The following is a 21,797-nucleotide window of genomic DNA, read 5'->3' on the forward strand; positions in this document are numbered from 1 at the left end:
ACCCACGCACTCGTGGGAAGGATACAAACTCCTCGCAGGGTGTTCCAATTGAATTCTGAACTCCGATTCCTCAATCTGTAATCAAGTTGCACTGATGGCTACACTACTACTGTGCCTTTCCCATTCCACCTTCCAACTCCACCAGATTCTCTCCCTCACCCACACTCTGGGGTCAGTGTACAGAAGCCGATTAAACTAATGACCTGCATGTCATTGGGATGCAGGAGGGAACTGGAGTTATGGGGGGAGACAGCAAGAGTGTGCAAACTCCACACAGACAGTGCTGGAGGTCGTGGTCGTACTGCGATGTTAAACGCTGACAAGGTAGGTGGATGAATTTGGGACCTGGGCTGAGAGAGGGTGGCTGGGTTCAGCGAATCACTTTTGGTCAATGCCTCAAGTGTCCGACTGGTGATCTGTTATACTGGAACCCCAGCGAAGTTCTACCTTGGGACCTCATCCTCAGTTCCAGTCACCAGGTAACCACCCCCATGATCCTGGCCACACAGTGTGCAGTTTGCAGAGGTCTCCAAGTCCTTGCTTCGACTTTTGGTCAGAGGGTGGTCATAGTGTCCTCTTTTATTGGCAACGTCTTCTCAGCAGCAGCAAGCCCAGGATCTCTGCAGACCTGCCTTGAACAGGAGCTGGGATCAGGGCTCTAACATCAGAGGTGGGCTTGGGGAGGGGCGCGATGTCATAGCAGAGATGAGGTGGAAGGAGTTGTGGAGCTCAGGGCTCATGATACTGAAGACTTGGCCACCAGTGACAGACTCAGGGAACGTGAAAGGTGGACATGAACCCTGAGACAAGGAGGCACAAGGCCACAGAGGCTGGTACAGGTGGAACACGAAATGTTGGTGAAACTCAGAAGGTCAGGCAGCATCTATGGAAATGAATAAACAGTCATCGTTTAGGGCTGACACCCTTCATCAGTACAGTACCGGAAAGGTCTTGGCCCGAAGTGTTGACTGTTAATTGTGTTTGCTTTGGTTTTCCAGCACCTGCAAAACCTTGTACTAACGGTACAGATGGAGTTGTCAGGTGCTGATCCAGTGTCTTGTTTTGTGGGAGACCAAAACTGATCCTACCTGGAGTGCAGATGTCCTCCAAAGCCCCAAATATAGGCCACAGCGAAGATGCTAGCAGCCAGTATGTGATCCCTGGGCTGGATTTCATCATCAAGGTGTGCTCGCTGGTACTGGTGAGGAGGTATATCCAGAGTTCCACCTTCAAAGGGGAAAATACTTATTTATCAATTTAGCGATACAGTCTGAGAGTCCCGTCCAACCCAGCAAGCCATGCGGAATACCGCTTAAATATTTCCAGCAGTCTCTCATTACAGAAGGGTAAAGTGCTTTTAAGCAGAAATCCATGAGCAACTGAAGCAATAAACAATAGACAGTAGGTGCAGGAGTAGGCCATTCGGCCCTTCTAGCCAGCACCGCCATTCACTGTGATCATGGCTGATCATAGACAATCAGTACCCCGTTCCTGCCCTCTCCCCATATCCCTTGACCCCACTATCTATAAGAGCTCTATCGAACTCTCTCTTGAATGCATCCAGAGACTTGGCCTCCACTGCCTTCTGGGGCAGAGCATTCCACATATCCACCACTCTCTGGGTGAAAAAGTTTTTCTGCATCTCTGTTCTAAATTGCCTACCCCTTATTCTTAAACTGTGGCCTCTAGTTCTGGACTCACCCATCAGCGGGATCGTGCTTCCTGCCTCCAGCATGTCCAATCCCTTAATAATCAGATTCCCTCTCATCCTTCTAAATTCCAGTGTATACAAGCCCAGTCGCTCCAATCTTTCAACATATGACAGACCCGCCATTCCGGGAATTAACCTCGTGAACCAACGCTGCACTCTCTCAATAGCAAGAATGTCCTTCCTCAAATTTGGAGACCAAAACTGCACACAATACTCCAGGTGGGGTCTCACCAGGGCCCTGTACAGCTGCAGAATTACTTCTTTACTCCTATACTCAATTCCTCTTGTTACGAAGGCCAGCATGCCATTAGCTTTCTTCACAGCCTGCTGTACCTGCATGCTTGCTTTCACTGACTGATGTACAAGAACACCTAGATCTCGTTGTACTTCCCCTTTTCCTAATGTCAGCTTGACTCCATTTAGGTAGTAATCTGCCTTCCAGTTCTTGCTACCAAAGTGGATAATCTCACATTTATCCACATTAAACTGCATCTGCCATACATTTGCCCACTCACCCAACCTGTTCAAGTCACCCTACATTCTCATAACATCCTCCTGACATTTCACACTGCCACCCAGCTTTGTGTCATCAGCAAATTTGCTAATGTTACTTTTAATCCCTTCGTCTAAATCATTAATGTATATTGTAAACAGCTGCGGTCCCAGCACCGAACCTTGCGGTACCCCACTGGTCACAGCCTGCCATTCCAAAAGGGACCCGTTAATCGCTACTCTGTTTCCTGTCAGCCAGCCAATTTTCAATCCATGTCAGTACTCTGCCCCAATACCATGTGCCCTAATTTTGCCCACTAATCTCCTATGTGGGACTTTATCAAAAGCTTTCTGGAAATCCAGGTACACTACATACACTGGCTCTCCCTTGTCCATTTTCATAGGTACATCCTCAAAAAATTCCAGAAAATTAGTCAAGCCTGATTTTCCCTTCATAAATCCATGCTGACTCGGACTGATCCTTCTACTGCTATCCAAATGAGTCATAATTTCCTCTTTTATAATTGACTCCAGCATCTTTCCCACCACTGACGTCAGGCTAACCAGTCTATAATTCCCTGTTTTCTCTCTTACTCCTTTCTTGAAAAGTGGGACAACATTAGCCACCCTCCAATCAACAGGAACTGTTCCTGAATCTATAGAACATTGGAAAATGATTACCAATGCATCCACAATTTCTTTAAGTACCCTGGGATGCAGACCATCAGGTCCCGGGGACTTAACAGCCTTCAGACCCAACAGTCTATCCAACACCGTTTCTTGCCTAATATGAATTTCCTTCAGTTCATCCTTTACTCTAGTTCCCTTGGCCACTATTATATCTGGGAGATTGTTTGTGTCTTCCCTAGTGAAGACAGATCCAAAGTACCTGTTCAACTCGTCTGCCATTTCCTTGTTCCCCATAATAAATTCACCCATTTCTCTCTTCAATGGCCCAATTTTGGTCTTAACTATTTTTTTGCTATTCACATACATAAAGAAGCTTTTACTATCCTCCTTTATATTCTTGGCTAGTTTACCTTCGTACCTCATTTTTTCTTGGCGTATTGCCCTTTTTGTTATCTTCTGTTGCTCTTGAAAAGCTTCCCAGTCCTCCAGTTTCCCATTCATCTTTGCTATATTATACTTCTCTTATTTTTATACTGCCCTTTACTTCCCTCATCAGTCACGGCGGCCCCTTACTCCCCTTAGGATCTTTCTTCCTCTTTGGAATGAACTGATCCTGCACCTTCTGCATTATTCCCAGAAATACCTGCCATTGTTGTTCCACTGTCTTCCCTGCTAGGGTATCTTTCCAGTCAACTTTGGCCAGCTCCTCCCTCATAGCTCCATAGTTCCCTTTGTTCAACTGTAATACCGACACATCCGATTTTCCCTTCTCCTTCTCAAATTGTAGGTTAAAACATATCATATTATGGTCACTACCTCCTAATGGTTCCTTTACCTTGAGGTCCCTGATCAAATCCTGTTCATTGCACAACACTAAATCTAGAATTGCCTTCTCCCTGGTAGGCTCCAGTACCAGCTGTTCTAAGAATCCATCTCGGAGGCACTCCACAAACTCCCTTTCTTGGGGTCCAGTACCATTCTGATTCTCCCAGTCTACCTGCATGTTGAAATCCCCCATGACAACTGTATCATTACCTTTGCGACATGCCAATTTTAACTCTTCATTCAACTTACACACTACATCCAGACTGCTGTTTGGGGGCCTGTAGATAACTCCCATTAGGGTCTTTCTACCCTTAGAATTTCTCAGTTCTATCCATACTGACTCTACATCCCCTGATTCTATGTCCCCCCTCGCAAGGGACTGAATAGCATTCCTCACCAACAGAGCCACCCCACCCCTTCTGCCAGTCAGTCTGTCCTTTCGATAAGATGTATATCCTTGAATATTCATTTCCCAGGCCCTGTCCGCATGAAGTCATGTCTCTGTTATTCCCACAACATCATACTTGCCAATTTCCAACTGAGCCTCAAGCTCATCTACTTTATTCCTTATACTTCATGCATTCATATATAATACTTTTAATTCGGTACTCCCCTCTTCTTTCATATCAATTCCTATTTCACTTGGCCATAATGTATGATCTCTTCTTGAGCTTTCTACTCCATTGATTCTGTTGTCCTTTTTAACTTTTCTTATTTTCACTTTCCCTTTAACTCCATCCTTATACTTCCAGTTCATCCCCTCTCCCCACTACTCAGTTTAAACACATCCATGTTGCAGTGGCAAACCTGTCTGCTAGAATGCTGGTCCCCCGCCTATTAAGGTGTAACCCGTCCCTTTTGCACACTTCATCCCTACCCCAAAACAGATCCCAGTGGTCCAAGAATGTAAATCCTTGCTTCCTGCACTAGTTCCTCAGTCGCACATTCAGATCCATTATCTCCCTGTTCCTGCCCTCTCCAGCACGAGGAACTGGAAGCAAACCAGAGATAACCACCCTGGAAGTCCTGCTTTTCAGCCTTCTTCCGAGTTCCCTGAAGTCCCGTTGCAGAATGTCCTTCCTCTTCTTCCCGATGTCATTTGTGCCGACATGCACTACCACTTCCGGCTGTTCACCTTCACCCTTGAGGTTACCCTGCAATCGGTCCGTGATGTCCTGGATCCTAGCACCAGGGAGGCAACACACCATCCTTAAATGTTGCCTGTTGCAGCAGAAACCCCTTTCCATACCTCTTACTATGGAGTCCCCTAATACCACGGCTCTTCCTGATGTCTGACTCCTCGGCTCTGCTTCTGCACCAATTTTCAGCTCGCAGACCTGTCTGCCTCTCAGATTGGCAGTATCTTCTGTCCTGACAGCTTCCAAGAGGGTGAACCTGTTTACAAGAGGTACATCCCCTGGGGTCTCCTGTACTTCAAGCATCCTTTTCTTCCTCATTGTCGCCCCCTTTCTCTCTTTCGGTATCCTCGGTGTAACAACGTCACTGTAGGTCCTGTCTAGAAAACTCTCGTTTTCGCGGATAAACCTGAGGTCATCCAGTTCTTTCTTCAGTGCTGCAACATGCTCCTTCAGAAGCTGAATCTGGACACACTTTCCACAGCTGTAGCAGCTGGGGGCACCATCAGTGTCCCTGACCTCCCACATCATGCACGTAGCACACTGAATCAGCTTAGCGGTCATGTCTTCACCCTCTGCAATTGTGCCTGGCGTAGTCTCTTCCCTCAGCCTCCTCGCTGAAGACTCTCGAGCCAAGGACGAGCACTTTTCACACCAGGCACTTCCCTCGACCAGGCCGCTTCCCAACAGGGTGAAGTGTCTATTGTCTATTGAAACCTATCAAATATTGAAAGGCCGAGACTGAGTGGGCGTGGGGAACTCGAGGACCAGATGATGAGTACTTTTCTGAGCCAGAGAATAGCAAATCTGTGAAATTCCACAAGCAGCAAAGAAACCAGACAACTGGGTATCTAATGTGGAGGTTGATAGGTTCCGGATTAGTCAGAGTGTCAGAGGGTATGGAGAGAAGGCAGGAGATTGAGGATGAGTGGAAAAATAAATCGGCCATAATGGAATGGTGCAGCAGACTTGATGGGCCAGTAGCTTGTTCCGGCTCCAATGACTTATGGTCTTATGGTCTACTTTCCTATGAGCATAGCTGTGCACATTGAGTGTCCTACGTTTATCTCACACCACACCCCACCCCAAAATGCACCATCCTCACTCAGGGGGACCAATTGCCAATCTGTCATTGACCTGACCTTCTAACCGACCGATCAATATCAGCCTGTACCCTCCCTCTCACCAACCGATCGATATCAGCCTGTACCCTCCCTCTCACCGACCGATCGATATCAGCCTGTACCCTCCCTCTCACCGACTGATCAACATCAGCCTGTACCCTCCCTCTCACCAACTGATCAATATAACCATGTACCCTCCCTCTCACCGACTGATCAATATCACCCTGTACCCTCCCTCTCACCGACTGATCAATATCACCCTGTACAATCTCTCTCACCGACTGATCAATATCACCCTGTACCCTCCCTCTCACCAACTGATCAATATCACCCTGTACCCTCCCTCTCACCAACTGATCAATATCACCCTGTACACTCCCTCTCACCGACTGATCAATATCACCATGTACCCTCCCTCTCACCGACTGATCAATATCACCCTGTACCCTCCCTCTCAACGACTGATCAACATCAGCCTGTACCCTCCCTCTCACCGACTGATCAACATCACCCTGTACCCTCCCTCTCACCGACTGATCAATATCACCCTGTACCCTCCCTCTCAACGACTGATCAACATCAGCCTGTACCCTCCCTCTCAACGACTGATCAACATCAGCCTGTACCCTCCCTCTCACCGACTGATCAATATCACCCTGTACAATCCCTCTCACCGACTGATCAATATCAGGCCGTACACTCCCTCTCACCGACTGATCAATATCACCCTGTACACTCCCTCTCACCGACTGATCAATATCACCCTGTAGCCTCCCTCTCACCGACTGATCAATATCAGCCTGTACCCTCCCTCTCACCGACTGATCAATATCACCCTGTACCCTCCCTCTCACCGACTGATCAACATCAGCCTGTACCCTCCCTCTCACTGACTGATCAACATCAGCCTGTACCCTCCCTCTCACCGACTGATCAATATCAGCCTGTACCCTCCCTCTCACCGACTGATCAATATCACCCCGTACACTCCCTCTCACCGACTGATCAATATCACCCTGTACCCTCCCTCTCACCGACTGATCAGTATCACCCTGTACCCTCCCTCTCACCGACTGATCAATATCACCCTGTACCCTCCCTCTCACTGACTGATCAATATCAGCCTGTACCCTCCCTCTCACCGACTGATCAACATCAGCCTGTACCCTCCCTCTCACCGACTGATCGATATCACCCTGTACCCTCCCTCTCACCAACTGATCAATATCACCCTGTACCCTCCCTCTCACCAACTGATCAATATCAGCCTGTACCCTCCCTCTCACCGACTGATCAATATCACCCTGTACACTCCCTCTCACCGACTGATCAATATCACCCTGTACAATCCCTCTCACCGACTGATCAATATCACCCTGTACAATCCCTCTCACCGACTGATCAATATCACCCTGTACCCTCCCCCTCACCGACTGATCAATATCACCCCGTACACTCCCTCTCACCGACTGATCAATATCACCCTGTACCCTCCCTCTCACCAACTGATCAATATCAACATGTACCCTCCCTCTCACCAACTGATCAACATCAGCCTGTAAACTCCCTCTCACCGACTGATCAACATCAGCCTGTACCCTCCCTCTCACCAACTGATCAATATCACCCTGTACACTCCCTCTGACCGACTGATCAATATCACCCTGTACCCTCCCTCTCACTGACTGATCAATATCACCCTGTACCCTCCCTCTCACCAACTGATCAACATCAGCCTGTACCCTCCCTCTCACCGACTGATCAATATCACCCTGTACCCTCCCTCTCACCGACTGATCAATATCACCCTGTACAATCCCTCTCACCGACTGATCAATATCACCCTGTACCCTCCCTCTCACCAACTGATCAATATCACCCTGTACCCTCCCTCTCACCAACTGATCAATATCAGCCTGTACCCTCCCTCTCACCAACTGATCAATATCACCCTTTACCCTCCCTCTCACCGACTGATCAATATCAGCCTGTACCCTCCCTCTCACCGACTGATCAATATCACCCTGTACCCTCCCTCTCACCAACTGATCAATATCACCCTGTACACTCCCTCTCAACGACTGATCAACATCAGCCTGTACCCTCCCTCTCAACGACTGATCAACATCAGCCTGTACCCTCCCTCTCACCGACTGATCAATATCACCCTGTACAATCCCTCTCACCGACTGATCAATATCAGGCCGTACACTCCCTCTCACCGACTGATCAATATCACCCTGTACACTCCCTCTCACCGACTGATCAATATCACCCTGTATCCTCCCTCTCACCAACTGATCAATATCACCCTGTACCCTACATCTCACCGACTGATCAATATCACCATGTACCCTCCCTCTCACTGACTGATCAACATCAGCCTGTACCCTCCCTCTCACCGACTGATCAACATCAGCCTGTACCCTCCCTCTCACCGACTGATCAATATCACCCTGTACCCTCCCTCTCACCAACTGATCAACATCAGCCTGTACCCTCCCTCTCACTGACTGATCAATATCACCCTGTACCATCCATCTCACCAACTGATCAATATCACCCTGTACCCTCTCTCTCACCGACTGATCAATATCACCATGTATCCTCTCTCTCACCAACTGATCAACATCAGCCTGTACCCTCCCTCTCACCGACTGATCAACATCAGCCTGTACCCTCCCTCTCACCGACTGATCAACATCAGCCTGTACCCTCCCTCTCACCAACTGATCAATATCACCCTGTACCCTCCCTCTCACCAACTGATCAATATCACCCCGTACACTCCCTCTCACCGAATGATCAATATCACCCTGTACCCTCCCTCTCACCGACTGATCAATATCACCAGGTTCCCTCCCTCTCACCGACTGATCAATATCACCCTGTACCCTCCCTCTCACCGACTGATCAACATCAGCCTGTACCCTCCCTCTCAACGACTGATCAACATCAGCCTGTACCCTCCCTCTCACCGACTGATCAATATCACCCTGTACAATCCCTCTCACCGACTGATCAATATCAGGCCGTACACTCCCTCTCACCGACTGATCAATATCACCCTGTACACTCCCTCTCACCGACTGATCAATATCACCCTGTATCCTCCCTCTCACCAACTGATCAATATCACCCTGTACCCTCCATCTCACCGACTGATCAATATCACCATGTACCCTCCCTCTCACCGACTGATCAACATCAGCCTGTACCCTCCCTCTCACCGACTGATCAACATCAGCCTGTACCCTCCCTCTCACCGACTGATCAATATCACCCTGTACCCTCCCTCTCACCAACTGATCAATATCACCCTGTACACTCCCTCTCACCGACTGATCAATATCACCCTGTACCATCCATCTCACCAACTGATCAATATCACCCTGTACCCTCTCTCTCACCGACTGATCAATATCACCATGTATCCTCTCTCTCACCAACTGATCAACATCAGCCTGTACCCTCCCTCTCACCGACTGATCAACATCAGCCTGTACCCTCCCTCTCACCGACTGATCAACATCAGCCTGTACCCTCCCTCTCACCAACTGATCAATATCACCCTGTACCCTCCCTCTCACCAACTGATCAATATCACCCCGTACACTCCCTCTCACCGAATGATCAATATCACCCTGTACCCTCCCTCTCACCGACTGATCAATATCACCAGGTTCCCTCCCTCTCACCGACTGATCAATATCACCCTGTACCCTCCCTCTCACCGACTGATCAACATCAGCCTGTACCCTCCCTCTCACTGACTGATCAATATCACCAGGTTCCCTCCCTCTCACCGACTGATCAATATCAGCCTGTACCCTCCCTCTCACTGACTGATCAATATCACCCTGTACCCTCCCTCTCACCGACTGATCAATATCAGCCTGTACCCTCCCTCTCACCGACTGATCAACATCAGCCTGTACCCTCCCTCTCACTGACTGATCAATATCACCAGGTTCCCTCCCTCTCACCGACTGATCAATATCAGCCTGTACCATCCCTCTCACCGACTGATCAATATCACCCTGTACCCTCCCTCTCACCGACTGATCAATATCACCATGTACCCTCCCTCTCACCGACTGATCAACATCAGCCTGTACCCTCCCTATCACCGACTGATCAATATCACCATGTACCCTCCCTCTCACCGACTGATCAATATCACCCTGTACACTCCCTCTCACCGACTGATCAACATCAGCCTGTACCCTCCCTCTCACCAACTGATCAATATAACCATGTACCCTCCCTCTCACCGACTGATCAATATCACCCTGTACCCTCCCTCTCACCGACTGATCAACATCACCCTGTACCCTCCCTCTCACCGACTGATCAATATCACCCTGTACCCTCACTCTCACTGACTGATCAACATCAGCCTGTACCCTCCCTCTCACCAACTGATCAATATCACCCTGTACCCTCACTCTCACTGACTGATCAACATCAGCCTGTACCCTCCCTCTCACCAACTGATCAATATCACCCTGTACACTCCCTCTCACCGACTGATCAACATCACCCTGTACCCTCCCTCTCACCGACTGATCAATATCACCATGTACCCTCTCTCTCATCAACTGATCAACATCAGCCTGTACCCTCCCTCTCACCAACTGATCAATATCACCCTGTACCCTCACTCTCACTGACTGATCAACATCAGCCTGTACCCTCCCTCTCACCGACTGATCAACATCAGCCTGTACCCTCCCTCTCACCGACTGATCAATATCACCAGGTTCCCTCCCACTCACCGACTGATCAATATCAGCCTGTACCCTCCCTCTCACCGACTGATCAACATCAGCCTGTACCCTCCCTCTCACTGACTGATCAATATCACCAGGTTCCCTCCCTCTCACCGACTGATCAATATCAGCCTGTACCCTCCCTCTCACTGACTGATCAATATCACCCTGTACCCTCCCTCTCACCGACTGATCAACATCAGCCTGTACCCTCCCTCTCACCGACTGATCAGCATCAGCCTGTACCCTCCCTCTCACCGACTGATCAACATCAGCCTGTACCCTCCCTCTCACCGACTGATCAACATCAGCCTGTACCCTCCCTCTCACCGACTGATCAACATCAGCCTGTACCCTCCCTCTCACTGACTGATCAATATCACCAGGTTCCCTCCCACTCACCGACTGATCAATATCAGCCTGTACCCTCCCTCTCACCGACTGATCAACATCAGCCTGTACCCTCCCTCTCACCGACTGATCAATATCACCAGGTTCCCTCCCACTCACCGACTGATCAATATCAGCCTGTACCCTCCCTCTCACCGACTGATCAACATCAGCCTGTACCCTCCCTCTCAACGACTGATCAACATCAGCCTGTACCCTCCCTCTCACCGACTGATCAATATCACCCTGTACCATCCATCTCACCAACTGATCAATATCAGCCTGTACCCTCCCTCTCACCGACTGATCAACATCAGCCTGTACCCTCCCTCTCACTGACTGATCAATATCACCAGGTTCCCTCCCTCTCACCGACTGATCAACATCAGACTGTACCCTCCCTCTCACCGACTGATCAATATCACCCTGTACCCTCCCTCTCACCAACTGATCAATATCACCCTGTACACTCCCTCTCACCGACTGATCAATATCACCCTGTACCATCCATCTCACCAACTGATCAATATCACCCTGTACACTCCCTCTCACCGACTGATCAATATCACCCTGTACCCTCCCTCTCACCAACTGATCAACATCAGCCTGTACCCTCCCTCTCACCGACTGATCAACATCAGCCTGTACCCTCCCTCTCACCGACTGATCAACATCAGCCTGTACCCTCCCTCTCACCAACTGATCAATATCACCCTGTACCCTCCCTCTCACCAACTGATCAATATCACCCCGTACACTCCCTCTCACCGAATGATCAATATCACCCTGTACCCTCCCTCTCACCGACTGATCAATATCACCAGGTTCCCTCCCTCTCACCGACTGATCAATATCACCCTGTACCCTCCCTCTCACCGACTGATCAACATCAGCCTGTACCCTCCCTCTCAACGACTGATCAACATCAGCCTGTACCCTCCCTCTCACCGACTGATCAATATCACCCTGTACAATCCCTCTCACCGACTGATCAATATCAGGCCGTACACTCCCTCTCACCGACTGATCAATATCACCCTGTACACTCCCTCTCACCGACTGATCTATATCACCCTGTATCCTCCCTCTCACCAACTGATCAATATCACCCTGTACCCTCCATCTCACCGACTGATCAATATCACCATGTACCCTCCCTCTCACCGACTGATCAACATCAGCCTGTACCCTCCCTCTCACCGACTGATCAACATCAGCCTGTACCCTCCCTCTCACCGACTGATCAATATCACCCTGTACCCTCCCTCTCACCAACTGATCAATATCACCCTGTACACTCCCTCTCACCGACTGATCAATATCACCCTGTACCATCCATCTCACCAACTGATCAATATCACCCTGTACCCTCTCTCTCACCGACTGATCAATATCACCATGTATCCTCTCTCTCACCAACTGATCAATATCACCAGGTTCCCTCCCTCTCACCGACTGATCAATATCAGCCTGTACCCTCCCTCTCACTGACTGATCAATATCACCCTGTACCCTCCCTCTCACCGACTGATCAATATCAGCCTGTACCCTCCCTCTCACCGACTGATCAACATCAGCCTGTACCCTCCCTCTCACTGACTGATCAATATCACCAGGTTCCCTCCCTCTCACCGACTGATCAATATCAGCCTGTACCATCACCGACTGATCAATATCACCCTGTACCCTCCCTCTCACCGACTGATCAATATCACCATGTACCCTCCCTCTCACCGACTGATCAACATCAGCCTGTACCCTCCCTATCACCGACTGATCAATATCACCATGTACCCTCCCTCTCACCGACTGATCAATATCACCCTGTACACTCCCTCTCACCGACTGATCAACATCAGCCTGTACCCTCCCTCTCACCAACTGATCAATATAACCATGTACCCTCCCTCTCACCGACTGATCAATATCACCCTGTACCCTCCCTCTCACCGACTGATCAACATCACCCTGTACCCTCCCTCTCACCGACTGATCAATATCACCCTGTACCCTCACTCTCACTGACTGATCAACATCAGCCTGTACCCTCCCTCTCACCAACTGATCAATATCACCCTGTACCCTCACTCTCACTGACTGATCAACATCAGCCTGTACCCTCCCTCTCACCAACTGATCAATATCACCCTGTACACTCCCTCTCACCGACTGATCAACATCACCCTGTACCCTCCCTCTCACCGACTGATCAATATCACCATGTACCCTCTCTCTCATCAACTGATCAACATCAGCCTGTACCCTCCCTCTCACCAACTGATCAATATCACCCTGTACCCTCACTCTCACTGACTGATCAACATCAGCCTGTACCCTCCCTCTCACCGACTGATCAACATCAGCCTGTACCCTCCCTCTCACCGACTGATCAATATCACCAGGTTCCCTCCCACTCACCGACTGATCAATATCAGCCTGTACCCTCCCTCTCACCGACTGATCAACATCAGCCTGTACCCTCCCTCTCACTGACTGATCAATATCACCAGGTTCCCTCCCTCTCACCGACTGATCAATATCAGCCTGTACCCTCCCTCTCACTGACTGATCAATATCACCCTGTACCCTCCCTCTCACCGACTGATCAACATCAGCCTGTACCCTCCCTCTCACCGACTGATCAACATCAGCCTGTACCCTCCCTCTCACCGACTGATCAACATCAGCCTGTACCCTCCCTCTCACCGACTGATCAACATCAGCCTGTACCCTCCCTCTCACCGACTGATCAACATCAGCCTGTACCCTCTCTCTCACTGACTGATCAATATCACCAGGTTCCCTCCCACTCACCGACTGATCAATATCAGCCTGTACCCTCCCTCTCACCGACTGATCAACATCAGCCTGTACCCTCCCTCTCACCGACTGATCAATATCACCAGGTTCCCTCCCACTCACCGACTGATCAATATCAGCCTGTACCCTCCCTCTCACCGACTGATCAACATCAGCCTGTACCCTCCCTCTCAACGACTGATCAACATCAGCCTGTACCCTCCCTCTCACCGACTGATCAATATCACCCTGTACCATCCATCTCACCAACTGATCAATATCAGCCTGTACCCTCCCTCTCACCGACTGATCAACATCAGCCTGTACCCTCCCTCTCACTGACTGATCAATATCACCAGGTTCCCTCCCTCTCACCGACTGATCAACATCAGCCTGTACCCTCCCTCTCACCGACTGATCAATATCACCCTGTACCCTCCCTCTCACCAACTGATCAATATCACCCTGTACACTCCCTCTCACCGACTGATCAATATCACCCTGTACCATCCATCTCACCAACTGATCAATATCACCCTGTACACTCCCTCTCACCGACTGATCAATATCACCCTGTACCCTCCCTCTCACCAACTGATCAACATCAGCCTGTACCCTCCCTCTCACCGACTGATCAACATCAGCCTGTACCCTCCCTCTCACCGACTGATCAACATCAGCCTGTACCCTCCCTCTCACCAACTGATCAATATCACCCTGTACCCTCCCTCTCACCAACTGATCAATATCACCCCGTACACTCCCTCTCACCGAATGATCAATATCACCCTGTACCCTCCCTCTCACCGACTGATCAATATCACCAGGTTCCCTCCCTCTCACCGACTGATCAATATCACCCTGTACCCTCCCTCTCACCGACTGATCAACATCAGCCTGTACCCTCCCTCTCAACGACTGATCAACATCAGCCTGTACCCTCCCTCTCACCGACTGATCAATATCACCCTGTACAATCCCTCTCACCGACTGATCAATATCAGGCCGTACACTCCCTCTCACCGACTGATCAATATCACCCTGTACACTCCCTCTCACCGACTGATCTATATCACCCTGTATCCTCCCTCTCACCAACTGATCAATATCACCCTGTACCCTCCATCTCACCGACTGATCAATATCACCATGTACCCTCCCTCTCACCGACTGATCAACATCAGCCTGTACCCTCCCTCTCACCGACTGATGAACATCAGCCTGTACCCTCCCTCTCACCGACTGATCAATATCACCCTGTACCCTCCCTCTCACCAACTGATCAATATCACCCTGTACACTCCCTCTCACCGACTGATCAATATCACCCTGTACCATCCATCTCACCAACTGATCAATATCACCCTGTACCCTCTCTCTCACCGACTGATCAATATCACCATGTATCCTCTCTCTCACCAACTGATCAACATCAGCCTGTACCCTCCCTCTCACCGACTGATCAACATCAGCCTGTACCCTCCCTCTCACCGACTGATCAACATCAGCCTGTACCCTCCCTCTCACCAACTGATCAATATCACCCTGTACCCTCCCTCTCACCAACTGATCAATATCACCCCGTACACTCCCTCTCACCGAATGATCAATATCACCCTGTACCCTCCCTCTCACCGACTGATCAATATCACCAGGTTCCCTCCCTCTCACCGACTGATCAATATCACCCTGTACCCTCCCTCTCACCGACTGATCAATATCAGCCTGTACCCTCCCTCTCACTGACTGATCAATATCACCAGGTTCCCTCCCTCTCACCGACTGATCAATATCAGCCTGTACCCTCCCTCTCACTGACTGATCAATATCACCCTGTACCCTCCCTCTCACCGACTGATCAATATCAGCCTGTACCCTCCCTCTCACCGACTGATCAACATCAGCCTGTACCCTCCCTCTCACTGACTGATCAATATCACCAGGTTCCCTCCCTCTCACCGACTGATCAATATCAGCCTGTACCATCCCTCTCACCGACTGATCAATATCACCCTGTACCCTCCCTCTCACCGACTGATCAATATCACCATGTACCCTCCCTCTCACCGACTGATCAACATCAGCCTGTACCCTCCCTATCACCGACTGATCAATATCACCATGTACCCTCCCTCTCACCGACTGATCAATATCACCCTGTACACTCCCTCTCACCGACTGATCAACATCAGCCTGTACCCTCCCTCTCACCAACTGATCAATATAACCATGTACCCTCCCTCTCACCGACTGATCAATATCACCCTGTACCCTCCCTCTCACCGACTGATCAACATCACCCTGTACCCTCCCTCTCACCGACTGATCAATATCACCATGTACCCTCCCTCTCACCGACTGATCAATATCACCCTGTACCCTCACTCTCACTGACTGATCAACATCAGCCTGTACCCTCCCTCTCACCAACTGATCAATATCACCCTGTACCCTCACTCTCACTGACTGATCAACATCAGCCTGTACCCTCCCTCTCACCAACTGATCAATATCACCCTGTACACTCCCTCTCACCGACTGATCAACATCACCCTGTACCCTCCCTCTCACCGACTGATCAATATCACCATGTACCCTCTCTCTCATCAACTGATCAACATCAGCCTGTACCCTCCCTCTCACCAACTGATCAATATCACCCTGTACCCTCACTCTCACTGACTGATCAACATCAGCCTGTACCCTCCCTCTCACCGACTGATCAACATCAGCCTGTACCCTCCCTCTCACCGACTGATCAATATCACCAGGTTCCCTCCCACTCACCGACTGATCAATATCAGCCTGTACCCTCCCTCTCACCGACTGATCAACATCAGCCTGTACCCTCCCTCTCACTGACTGATCAATATCACCAGGTTCCCTCCCTCTCACCGACTGATCAATATCAGCCTGTACCCTCCCTCTCACTGACTGATCAATATCACCCTGTACCCTCCCTCTCACCGACTGATCAACATCAGCCTGTACCCTCCCTCTCACCGACTGATCAACATCAGCCTGTACCCTCCCTCTCACCGACTGATCAACATCAGCCTGTACCCTCCCTCTCACCGACTGATCAACATCAGCCTGTACCCTCCCTCTCACCGACTGATCAACATCAGCCTGTACCCTCCCTCTCACTGACTGATCAATATCACCAGGTTCCCTCCCACTCACCGACTGATCAATATCAGCCTGTACCCTCCCTCTCACCGACTGATCAACATCAGCCTGTACCCTCCCTCTCACCGACTGATCAATATCACCAGGTTCCCTCCCACTCACCGACTGATCAATATCAGCCTGTACCCTCCCTCTCACCGACTGATCAACATCAGCCTGTACCCTCCCTCTCACCGACTGATCAACATCAGCCTGTACCCTCCCTCTCACTGACTGATCAATATCACCAGGTTCCCTCCCACTCACCGACTGATCAATATCAGCCTGTACCCTCCCTCTCACCGACTGATCAACATCAGCCTGTACCCTCCCTCTCACTGACTGATCAATATCACCAGGTTCCCTCCCTCTCACCGACTGATCAATATCAGCCTGTACCCTCCCTCTCACCGACTGATCAATATCACCCTGTACCCTCCCTCTCACCGACTGATCAATATCACCATGTACCCTCCCTCTCACCGACTGATCAACATCAGCCTGTACCCTCCCTATCACCGACTGATCAATATCACCATGTACCCTCCCTCTCACCGACTGATCAACATCACCCTGTACCCTCCCTCTCACCGAATGATCAATATCACCATGTACCCTCTCTCTCACCAACTGATCAACATCAGCCTGTACCCTCCCTCTCACCAACTGATCAATATCACCCTGTACCCTCACTCTCACTGACTGATCAACATCAGCCTGTACCCTCCCTCTCACCAACTGATCAATATCACCCTGTACCCTCCCTCTCACCAACTGATCAATATCACCCCGTACACTCCCTCTCACCGAATGATCAATATCACCCTGTACCCTCCCTCTCACCGACAGATCAATATCACCTTGTACCCTCCCTCTCACCGACTGATCAATATCACCCTGTACCCTCCCTCTCAATGACTGATCAACATCAGCCTGTACCCCCCCTCTCACCGACTGATCAACATCAGCCTGTACCCTCCCTCTCACTGACTGATCAATATCACCAGGTTCCCTCCCACTCACCGACTGATCAATATCAGCCTGTACCCTCCCTCTCACCGACTGATCAACATCAGCCTGTACCCTCCCTCTCACCGACTGATCAACATCAGCCTGTACCCTCCCTCTCACTGACTGATCAATATCACCAGGTTCCCTCCCTCTCACCGACTGATCAATATCACCATGTACCCTCCCTCTCACCGACTGATCAACATCAGCCTGTACCCTCCCTATCACCGACTGATCAATATCACCATGTACCCTCCCTCTCACCGACTGATCAACATCACCCTGTACCCTCCCTCTCACCGACTGATCAATATCACCATGTACCCTCTCTCTCACCAACTGATCAACATCAGCCTGTACCCTCCCTCTCACCAACTGATCAATATCACCCTGTACCCTCACTCTCACTGACTGATCAACATCAGCCTGTACCCTTCCTCTCACCAACTGATCAATATCACCCTGTACCCTCCCTCTCACCGACTGATCAATATCACCCTGTACCCTCCCTCTCACCAACTGATCAATATCACCCCGTACACTCCCTCTCACCGAATGATCAATATCACCCTGTACCCTCTCTCTCACCGACTGATCAATATCACCTTGTACCCTCCCTCTCACCAACTGATCAATGTCACCCTGTACCCTCCCTCTCAATGACTGATCAACATCAGCCTGTACCCCCCCTCTCACCGACTGATCAACATCAGCCTGTACCCTCCCTCTCACCGACTGATCAATATCACCCTGTACCCTCCCTCTCACCGACTGATCAATATCACCCTGTACAATCCCTCTCACCGACTGATCAATATCACCCTGTACCCTCCCTCTCACCGACTGATCAATATCACCCCGTACACTCCCTCTCACCGACTGATCAATATCACCCTGTACCCTCCCTCTCACCGACTGATCAGTATCACCCTGTACCCTCCCTCTCACCGACTGATCAATATCACCCTGTACCCTCCCTCTCACCGACTGATCAATATCACCCTGTACCCTCCCTCTCACCAACTGATCAACATCAGCCTGTAAACTCCCTCTCACCGACTGATCAACATCAGCCTGTACCCTCCCTCTCACCAACTGATCAATATCACCCTGTACACTCCCTCTGACCGACTGATCAATATCACCCTGTACCCTCCCTCTCACCGACTGATCAATATCACCCTGTACCCTCCCTCTCACCGACTGATCAATATCAGCCTGTACCCTCCCTCTCACCGACTGATCAATATCACCCTGTACCCTCCCTCTCACCGACTGATCAACATCAGCCTGTACCCTCCCTCTCACTGACTGATCAACATCAGCCTGTACCCTCCCTCTCACCGACTGATCAATATCACCAGGTTCCCTCCCACTCACCGACTGATCAATATCAGCCTGTACCCTCCCTCTCACCGACTGATCAACATCAGCCTGTACCCTCCCTCTCACCGACTGATCAACATCAGCCTGTACCCTCCCTCTCACTGACTGATCAATATCACCAGGTTCCCTCCCACTCACCGACTGATCAATATCAGCCTGTACCCTCCCTCTCACCGACTGATCAACATCAGCCTGTACCCTCCCTCTCACTGACTGATCAATATCACCAGGTTCCCTCCCTCTCACCGACTGATCAATATCAGCCTGTACCCTCCCTCTCACCGACTGATCAATATCACCCTGTACCCTCCCTCTCACCGACTGATCAATATCACCATGTACCCTCCCTCTCACCGACTGATCAACATCAGCCTGTACCCTCCCTATCACCGACTGATCAATATCACCATGTACCCTCCCTCTCACCGACTGATCAACATCACCCTGTACCCTCCCTCTCACCGACTGATCAATATCACCATGTACCCTCTCTCTCACCAACTGATCAACATCAGCCTGTACCCTCCCTCTCACCAACTGATCAATATCACCCTGTACCCTCACTCTCACTGACTGATCAACATCAGCCTGTACCCTTCCTCTCACCAACTGATCAATATCACCCTGTACCCTCCCTCTCACCGACTGATCAATATCACCCTGTACCCTCCCTCTCACCAACTGATCAATATCACCCCGTACACTCCCTCTCACCGAATGATCAATATCACCCTGTACCCTCTCTCTCACCGACTGATCAATATCACCTTGTACCCTCCCTCTCACCAACTGATCAATGTCACCCTGTACCCTCCCTCTCAATGACTGATCAACATCAGCCTGTACCCCCCCTCTCACCGACTGATCAACATCAGCCTGTACCCTCCCTCTCACCGACTGATCAATATCACCCTGTACCCTCCCTCTCACCGACTGATCAATATCACCCTGTACAATCCCTCTCACCGACTGATCAATATCACCCTGTACCCTCCCTCTCACCGACTGATCAATATCACCCCGTACACTCCCTCTCACCGACTGATCAATATCACCCTGTACCCTCCCTCTCACCGACTGATCAGTATCACCCTGTACCCTCCCTCTCACCAACTGATCAATATCACCCTGTACCCTCCCTCTCACCGACTGATCAATATCAACATGTACCCTCCCTCTCACCAACTGATCAACATCAGCCTGTAAACTCCCTCTCACCGAATGATCAACATCAGCCTGTACCCTCCCTCTCACCAACTGATCAATATCACCCTGTACACTCCCTCTGACCGACTGATCAATATCACCCTGTACCCTCCCTCTCACTGACTGATCAATATCACCCTGTACCCTCCCTCTCACCAACTGATCAACATCAGCCTGTACCCTCCCTCTCACCAACTGATCAATATCACCTTGTACCCTCCCTCTCACTGACTGATCAATATCACCCTGTACCCTCCCTCTCACCGACTGATCAATATCACCCTGTACCCTCCCTCTCACCGACTGATCAATATCAGCCTGTACCCTCCCTCTCACCGACTGATCAATATCACCCTGTACCCTCCCTCTCACCGACTGATCAACATCAGCCTGTACCCTCCCTCTCACTGACTGATCAACATCAGCCTGTACCCTCCCTCTCACCGACTGATCAATATCACCCTGTACCCTCCCTCTCACCGACTGATCAATATCAGCCTGTACCCTCCCTCTCACCGACTGATCAATATCACCCTGTACCCTCCCTCTCACCGACTGATCAACATCAGCCTGTACCCTCCCTCTCACTGACTGATCAACATCAGCCTGTACCCTCCCTCTCACCGACTGATCAATATCACCCTGTACCCTCCCTCTCACTGACTGATCAATATCAGCCTGTACCCTCCCTCTCACCGACTGATCAACATCAGCCTGTACCCTCCCTCTCACCGACTGATCGATATCACCCTGTACCCTCCCTCTCACCAACTGATCAATATCACCCTGTACCCTCCCTCTCACCAACTGATCAATATCAGCCTGTACCCTCCCTCTCACCAACTGATCAATATCACCCTTTACCCTCCCTCTGACCAACTGATCAATATCACCCTTTACCCTCCCTCTCACCAACTGATCAATATCACCCTTTACCCTCCCTCTCACCAACTGATCAATATCACCCTTTACCCTCCCTCTCACCAACTGATCAATATCACCCTGTACCCTCCCTCTCACCAACTGATCAATATCATCCTGTACCCTCCCTCTGACCAACTGATCAATATCACCCTTTACCCTCCCTCTGACCAACTGATTGCTATCGCCCTGTATGATGGGATGGTATGGATGGAGATTCATTCTG

General features: G+C 50.3%; 1 protein-coding gene across 1 annotated transcript in view; it reads right to left on the minus strand.

Moving 5' to 3' along the window:
• The window catches only part of LOC132390685 (dynein heavy chain domain-containing protein 1), a 329,747-nt gene that overhangs the window by 151,939 nt on the left and 156,011 nt on the right, over nt 1-21,797 (minus strand). The window contains exon 7 of the mRNA XM_059963241.1: nt 1,089-1,227. Within this exon, the coding sequence (XP_059819224.1) occupies nt 1,089-1,227 (139 nt within the window). The remainder of the gene's footprint in view (nt 1-1,088; nt 1,228-21,797) is intronic.

This window comes from Hypanus sabinus, chromosome 3 (genome assembly GCF_030144855.1).
Source record: "Hypanus sabinus isolate sHypSab1 chromosome 3, sHypSab1.hap1, whole genome shotgun sequence".
NCBI lineage: Eukaryota > Metazoa > Chordata > Chondrichthyes > Myliobatiformes > Dasyatidae > Hypanus > Hypanus sabinus.